The 7,744-nt window shown below is 49.7% G+C and overlaps 3 protein-coding genes across 3 annotated transcripts; 2 read left to right on the top strand and 1 right to left on the bottom strand.

Moving 5' to 3' along the window:
* Positions 1-1,935: 1,935 nt before the first annotated feature.
* On the top strand, positions 1,936-2,323 carry EJ05DRAFT_481102 (uncharacterized protein; the record flags this gene model as incomplete). The annotated part of the gene is made up of 1 exon (XM_033744995.1): positions 1,936-2,323. A coding segment is annotated over one exon (273 nt), but the record flags the coding sequence as incomplete, so codon positions are not given.
* A 65-nt stretch (positions 2,324-2,388) lies between these two features.
* EJ05DRAFT_481101 (uncharacterized protein) lies at positions 2,389-3,214 on the bottom strand. Its single transcript, XM_033744994.1, has 3 exons — positions 3,171-3,214; positions 3,050-3,124; positions 2,389-2,992 (listed from the first exon to the last, which is right to left on the bottom strand). Exons 2-3 carry the CDS (start codon positions 3,122-3,124, stop codon positions 2,753-2,755), a joined length of 315 nt encoding a protein of 104 aa, XP_033595130.1. The 5' UTR covers positions 3,171-3,214; the 3' UTR covers positions 2,389-2,752.
* EJ05DRAFT_481099 (uncharacterized protein) lies at positions 3,206-4,245 on the top strand. Its single transcript, XM_033744993.1, has 4 exons — positions 3,206-3,267; positions 3,415-3,468; positions 3,568-3,717; positions 3,767-4,245. The coding sequence occupies exons 3-4, from the start codon at positions 3,580-3,582 to the stop codon at positions 3,869-3,871; spliced, it is 243 nt and encodes an 80-aa protein (XP_033595129.1). The 5' UTR covers positions 3,206-3,267; positions 3,415-3,468; positions 3,568-3,579; the 3' UTR covers positions 3,872-4,245.
* Positions 4,246-7,744: the final 3,499 nt, after the last annotated feature.

Genomic DNA, 7,744 nt, shown 5'->3' with positions numbered 1-7,744 from the left:
ACGTCTCGCAAGGACAACTTCGTCCTATGAAAGATAAGTTTCAGGCTATCCGTGAATGGCCGGAACCCACGAACGTTAGCGAAGTTCGACAGTTCCTTGGCCTAGCAAACTACTACCGAAGGTACATTAGGGGATTTACAAGCATCGCAGCACCTTTGACAGACCTTCTCAAAGAAGCAGACCCGCTCATCCGAAAGCAGAAGTACAGGCCCATCAGATGGACGCTGTCAACAGCGTTTGCCTTCAAAACCCTTAAGAATGCCCTATGTTCCGAGCCAGTCCTTGCTCAGCCAGATGAAACGAAACCCTTCTGCATTGAAACGGACGCAAGCAACTACGCGATCGGCATGGTGATCTGCCAAGAAGATGCCGACAAGCAGAACCAGCCAATCGCGTTTGACGGGAGAAATCTCAATGGCGCCGAGCTCAACTACCCAGTACACGAAAAAGAACTTCTTGCTATCAAACACGCCCTACGAACTTGGGGATACTTGCTAGTAACGAAGAAGACCACGATCCTCACCGATCACCACAGCCTACAGTTCCTTAAGACCGCCAAGGACAAGGAGGCCGAGTATCCAAGGCAGTAGTACCTAACGCGATCAGTAGGAAGCCAGACTTTCAAGGCGAGATCTCCGCAATGCCGTCAACTAAGGTTGACGAACTTCCTTGCGAGGGTTAAGGGCACCCCTAATCGGATTATCTTCATGCGAAACTGCACCCAATGCAAGGACGAGCATGATGATTGCATTTGGTATGGTCCTTTTTGCCTTTAGAGGCTGAACATGGCTTCGTGCAGGCCGTGCGTAGATCGGGACGGCTGTGGGCTTGCCCTCGTCAACATCCGTTCTCTGTCTTTTCTTCGGTCGACGATGGTCTAAGGGGTTCTCGGGAACAGGGAGTGGAGATTTTGTACTGGCCAGAGGGTTCATTCTGTCGATGAATACGTCCACTTGTTTCTTCAGCCGCCCTAAGAGGGGAACGAGGTTGGGGCGTGCATTGAGACTGCGCGGTGCAGGTGTTCGGAATGTATGACACCTCATCATCCCTTAGGAGATAGACAGGGGCGCAACGTGTGCACTGTGCAGCGTCTTGAGCGCCCTTCCACATTACGGCTATTTTTAGTACCAGGAAGAAACATGGGCCGGACCACAACCAGTGCAGTGTATTTATGTCTGCTATCATTATGAGACACGAACGATCCTGTGAACAACAGTATCGCCCTGAAAGATGCTGCGGAAAGCAACAGACATCGAGCGCATCGTCTCCGAGATAGACTCCTGTCGAGAACAGCTGCATACGACGACCTTAGAGAGGCTGGTAGAGGAAAACATGAACTTGGCGCAGCAGATCCGCATGTATCGTACGTATTGCGACTCGATCCAGCGAGCATCAGACATTGCAGTAGCTAGCATGGAACGATTGCAGAACGCTCACAGCTACTGCGGAGAACGGACTCGAATTCCTCGGCGTGAATCCATTAGATTTAGCTGGATATAAATAAAAATCCATGTTACTGCCTGCCTTTAGTAAGTGCTAAAATGGAGAAGCAGCTTAACCAGACAGGGGACTAACCAAGGCGAGAAAAGAATACATGTGGTGTCAGATCGTTGTTAGCAGGCATGATCATGGGAAGTGAGCATTCTTTCCATGCCAATGGACTCAACTTTTTATTAGACTGCCAAATATTACTAAAAGATTGACTAAAAGATAATCCCTTACGGAATTAAACTTGTAGCATAGAAAATTTACCTTAAAAGTATCGAAACTCATATGCTGAGCCATGCCCTTACTGAGCCATGCCCTTACTGAGCCATGCCCTTACTGAGCCATGATCTTACCGAGGCGTAGTCTTAGTTTACTAAAAATAGCCAACGAAGCAGTCTCTATCCAGCCTGGTCGGTCTATGTCGAATCCTCACTTTCGGTTGGAATGATACTACTTTTAGATTGCGCGATTGTATCTAAGCAATCGTCGTGCTGAGCTTTGAAGTAGGTTGAACATATAACCACACTCTTCTCGATACCAGTCCGCAAGCATTTGTCCTGTCGTCTGGATCTCCCCAACAACTCCTTCTCGTCGTGGGAGTAAGTGGAGAAGTTGTTTCGAGAGTCTTCGGTCCCACATATTTGGTCGTCACAGGCCTGCCGACCACGACAGCTGCGAATCGCTCCTAGAGCCACCAACATTTGAGACTGCGAGCATCGCCCGCCAATGCAACAGAGCTCTCAAGGTAGACACCCGGATCAATCGCAAGGCTGTGGCAGATCAAGACGAAGAACACGGCATGGGCAGACACTATCGAATATGAGGAGAGCTTCAAAAGTGAGGTCACTCTGACCGCCTTGCACTCTTTCACGCTGCGATAAGAACGGGTAGCATCAGTATGGTGTAGACAGCGTACATTTTGCTCACACAGGTATCCTGTTCGAGCTAACACACATTCTTTTGAAGCTTGACATTAGAGGCCGAGTTATACACGTGTGACTTGTCGATACATGATACTATTCCTCATCGTATGCTCAGGAGCCTCCATACTTGGACACACGTCATAATGACTGTGTTCTTCAGAGGTCTGTCTCTTGATGGAAGAGAGCGAGCCTATTGTCCTGGCGTTTTCGCTGGGCCACTTGGCCTCGCGGGTGATTCTGCAAGAGCTTTTGCGTGACATACGATCCGCGTAATGAACCGGTCTTGGCACATTGAATGAATAGCACACCCTGGACGTACATTTGCCACAACGAGGATAGCTCTACAAAAATCCACCAAGTGTGAGCGACGTAGGTCGAGAAGTAGGTTTTGACCTAAGGCGTGGCGGCTCCGGCAAAAACGACTTGGCCATTTTTGCTATAGCCCGACTCTTCCTCCTAATCATAACCTTCTCGTCGCTAAGTCGAGGTGGGGTTGCAAAGCTGGCTCTCGCGAGCTTGGTGCCGGCGCTGGCTGTCTCCAGGTCTTCCAGGAGGACATTTCTTGCAGTTGGGCGCAGAAGCTAGATATGTTGCATTAGTCGACTCTATTAGATTAAGAACGCTCAAACACGACTTACCAAGGTCTCTAAGTCTGCCGGAGGAAAGTCTCTCCGCGAGCGGTAGCTATAGAGCTCTTTAGTGGTTGGGTTCATCACGAACAGCGCTACGTCGCTACCAAGTTTGGCATACGCGTGGATCTTGCATCTGTTACCCGGCTCGAAGTGGGCAGCGTTCGCTTTTTAGTCCAAGGGGACGTCTAAATATATCGACTGCGGTCCTAATATCGGCCTGTAAGGTACTGCGTCGCTCCCCGCCCCGCTCTGCGCAATCCACGCCCGCTCTAATAATAGTACAGATATGTACAGCCCAACGTTACTCGTCCTTATAAGATTGATAGAAGCAACACCGACAACTTCCTGTAGGATGTTCTAACATGTCGCAAGATGTCTCAATACTGTTCGGCCCGCTCTTTCTATGTTCTGTGTTCGATTGCATGGTATATTCTTCTCTATTTCTCTTACTGCTTATCCAGTGTGGAATGGCTCTCATCCTTCGATTCCGACACGCAGCGACCAGTCAGCTGAAAATCGTGCAGCCAATGCTCAATATGTTACTTGCAGCTATCTGCATGACCTGCAGCGGGCTCAGCACACTTTTTAGCTATCTTATACTTGATGAGCCTGAGTACTCTCAGATGATATGGTACCTGAGCCTAGCACACCTCACCGTCAGTACCTTGAGACAGGTAAAGCTCTATGCGCAGACAAGTGGCGACAAAGCTAACATAGGCATAGTCTCTTACCACCAACGGCAACAAAGGACAGCTATCCATTCCTCGTATCCTACCATATGCTGTCGCAAGCAGCCGGCTTTTAGTCCTTATCACGCTATGTGCCTAGTTAGTACGTCTGTGGACCATATAAAACTCTGCTTATGGTTCTTAGCAAGGTAGAAATGCCTTCGGAGGGTGCATTTTCCTTCATCTGCACTGTGACAGCAGAGATGGGTATGATGTGTATCATTTCTGGCACACTGCTGGAACTTGTCTATGCAAACGTCATTGTTGTCCTCGCATCCCTACTGATGCTCAGTCAGCACCGGAGAGACTCGCTCTTGATCCTTATTTGGTTCTCAAGTAATGCGAGCTCCATTCGTACGGTTCTTCGAGCACTATCTATACTGCCAGCAACACTAGTCTTCCCAATTCTTCAATGGAGGACAAGTTCAAGTGCGGGGTCAAAACACATATCTAGAAGGCAGGATGAAGTTTAACGTCCCTCCCTACGTCGCGAGATTCCCTGTGTACCGAGATGCAGAATTTCAACACCAGATAATAAATTCCACAACGTCAGCCTGAGCATGATACTCTCGGGATAGATAGCTAACGGTCTAAGCTATACCCACGCTTAATCTTATCTGCGTGAACCTTCTGCGTAGCCTATAATCTCTGAATTAAGGAATCGTTGCTACCGACGGCTTGCTTTGGGAGACCGATAACATCCACTATATCTAAGCAGTGTACTTAGAATTACAATGCACAGTAGATTGGCGTATGAACAGTCTATCCCGAGAGCTGCAGTCCAAGATCTGTCTTCGCGGTGCTCAAATCCTAATTCAAAGCCAGAGCCTACGAATTTCTTGAGTTGAGCTTCTCAGGGTCTAATATACCGTTTTAGACAGCGCAAGCCTTATCGGAGAATCTGCGGGCTGCGCAAATCTAGCCCCTGCGTCTTGGCTACAGTAGGCGATCAACGGTCTCACTTTCCCTGCAGTAGATTCAGCGCAGGGCCCACTAGCCTAAATCGACGTCCAAAGTGCTCTGTCATGTGACCATCTCTGCTACCTCATGTGGGATTCATATTAGATAATCCCCATTACTCAAATCTTACTCAGCGTAGGCTAGGTATATATAGTAGATAAGTAGACTAGATAGAACGGGCAATCAAGTTTACCACGTAAAATCTACCTAAATTCCTACATCTGGTAGCTGAAAGCTGGTTTTTGTCCTCCTAGGGAGGCCGTCGCCTCGGCGACCCCTCCTAAGGGGTAGCTATATCTCCCCTTACACGAGGCAACTCGTCAAACGCAATTGACACCCACGACATTAAACACCTCCGCCGAAGACAACGGCAAAGGAACCTATAGTCCAACAGGAAAAACACTACCACGAAGGGACATGCCATAGTCCCGGAAAAACAAATTACGGCAACAACGTTTGACGACAATTCCAACAACTCAGCGGATACAGGCGCGCCATAAGAACGAGTCATGCCTACGATGGGATATCCCTGCCGAAACATCAACTATTCAGAGAATCAAATTACGGCAACAAACTTTGACGACCAGTTCAATAGTCACAACGGGTAGTGACATATCACAAAACGAGCAAAGACTAAGGAAACGAATTTTTTTTCATTGACGCTCCCTGTACCCGCAATGTACCTCCCAACCACTCGTCAACATAAGTTGACGACCAAATTCCAACTCGGAAGATGATCACCACCTCAGAATTCCCCTGTCTCTAACAAGTTGTACCAAAATGTCTCTTCCCCAGAACCCTGATCGTGACGGCGACGTCCCCATGGATGGAGCAACCGCTCCCCAGAGCACAGGACGCGCTCGTAACGCACCGTCAATAACCGTTGACGTGCTTAACGCCCTCTTCGATGCCGATCCGGCCACGAGAGACCTCACTGGAGACGCTCGTACAGTGGCACTTATCAACATATGTGCCAACCGACTCGAGTCACAGGTGAGGAACGATCACGTCACCCGGGAGGAACTGGCAAGAGACTTTGACAACCTCCTCCTCAATAACCCCGGCCGCTCAGGAACGGTTGCGCCCCCACGCAGAGGCCGCATCCCTCTTCGAGCCCCCGAAGTATACTCAGGAGAAATCAGGGACGACGCCTGCGAGGAATGGTGCCTATCTATCCAGGAATGGATTAATACCGTAGAGTCAGTGGAACGCCAAGAGGCTATACCTGATTTTGAGAAACTACAAATCTGCGGGACATATACCTCAAAACATGTCCGTACCCTTTGGCGTAGCCTCATGGAGGCACGCGGCCGTAATAGCCCGGGTAGTCCTCAAACTCTAGGAGACTTCCTAGACGTCATACGCAAGACGTACATCTCGACCAATCGCCCAGAACAACGCCGAAAGGAATGGGAGAACCTAAGTCAACATCGTTATGGGTCTGCCTCGAGGCTCATCGACGTCATTGTCGAGAAAGCTCGACTACTACGACCCATGCCTACAGAATACGAGATACAACGCAGGATACTAAGTGCCCTCAAATCAGAGGTTCAACGAGAAATCGAAAAGCAGCCCTTTCCTCCTCAGATGCTAGGGGACTGGTGCCCATGGGTAAAAAGGCTAGAAGAAGCCCTATACACCCACTCCAAGAGCGAATACCACAGACGGGAAGCTAATCATCGCCTTAATGCCATGTATAATCCAGACGAGGACGAAGAACCCGAAGAGTTCGAGCCTCCTGAGGATTTATACACCCGCGATGATGACCTAGGCGACTTCTCTGGAGACGAAGGCAAGCTCCACGCCTTCGTAAAGCGCCAGTGGAACAGCCGAGGCCGCGGCAGAGGCTGGAGTCGAGGCCGAGGCCGTGGTAGATACCAAGGAAATTCGTCAAGAACGCTTAACGAGACTCGAGAATGCTTTATCTGCAAGAAAACAGGACACATCTCAAGATTCTGCCCCGAAAATCCGACTCCAAGCAAACTGGCCCACGTCACCGCAGAGGGAGACACGGCAAGCGTCTTTGACGAAGAGCCCCCAAAAGCCAGTCGCCCGTAGTGGACACAGAACACACCACGAGCGACGAAGAGAGCTTCTGCACTGACAATTCCGATGAAAAGGAGGTAAACACATGGGACTACGAGCACATTAACGCGCTTTGCGAATCGCTAGAGAGTGCTCGCCAGTGTCAAGAGGAGTTGACGCACGCCGTCGACGACCGCCTCTGTCAACTAAACTCCATCGGCAGACAGTTGCTAGAACTCAAAGCTTACGCAGGAGAAGTCCACCCTCAGAAGGTTTCAGTACTCATCGACTGTGGGGCTGATAGAACGTATATGTCAACGAAGGTTGCCAGGCGTCTGAAGCTGGTGCCACAACCTGCTCCCGCAATACGTGTCAAACTTCCGTCAGGACCCCTCATGACAAGTCGAGAAGTTGTGAAGATCCCCCTACGCATGGAAAGCTTCACTTGCGAAGTCTCCGCGAGAGTGCTCGACCTCAAAGGCTACGATCTGATTCTAGGATACGAATGGCTCTACGAATGGGACCCCGATATCTCATGGAGGTCTCATTCCCTAGTAATTAAGAAGCCAGCAGCCCGAGGACGAACCAAGGAGTACCTTCTAAAAGGGATTCCTGCGTCAATCGACATTGACTTACAAGGAGAACAAGTGCTAAACGTCCTCACTGCTAGTCAAGCACGGAAACAATACCCGAACGGCTGTGAACAGGGTGTAATGTGGTTCGTTAGAAAGGACACTCCTCCTGTACCGCATGCACCTGACCCAATACTGCAACCCGTTTTGACGAAGTATAAGGACGTTTTCAAGGAAGACCTGCCCGAAGGGCTACCTCCTTCAAGACAATGGGACCACAAAATAGACACAGGAGATGGCCGACCTATCAACAACGCAGCCTATCGTCTCTCCTTAGAACAGATCGCAGAACAACAGAGACAGATACAGGAGCTAATCAAGCGAGGCCTGATTCAAGAATCAGGAAGTGCCTGGGG

The sequence above is a fragment of the Pseudovirgaria hyperparasitica genome (assembly GCF_010093815.1).
Source record: "Pseudovirgaria hyperparasitica strain CBS 121739 unplaced genomic scaffold EJ05scaffold_36, whole genome shotgun sequence".
Classification (NCBI taxonomy): Eukaryota; Fungi; Ascomycota; class Dothideomycetes; order Acrospermales; family Acrospermaceae; genus Pseudovirgaria; species Pseudovirgaria hyperparasitica.
Note: the sequence above shows the minus strand (reverse complement) of the source record. Positions and strands in the feature narration are given on the sequence as shown.

Excerpts from the sequence above, each read along its gene's own strand:
- EJ05DRAFT_481101 (XM_033744994.1), bottom strand. The coding sequence starts at position 3,124 with ATGAACCCAACCACTAAAGAGCTCTATAGCTACCGCTCGCGGAGAGAC. Across the intron at positions 2,993-3,049 it reads CGGCAGACTTAGAGACCTTG|CTTCTGCGCCCAACTGCAAG; the intron begins GTAAGTCGTGTT and ends CAACATATCTAG.
- EJ05DRAFT_481099 (XM_033744993.1), top strand. The coding sequence starts at position 3,580 with ATGTTACTTGCAGCTATCTGCATGACCTGCAGCGGGCTCAGCACACTT. Across the intron at positions 3,718-3,766 it reads CCGTCAGTACCTTGAGACAG|TCTCTTACCACCAACGGCAA; the intron begins GTAAAGCTCTAT and ends ACATAGGCATAG.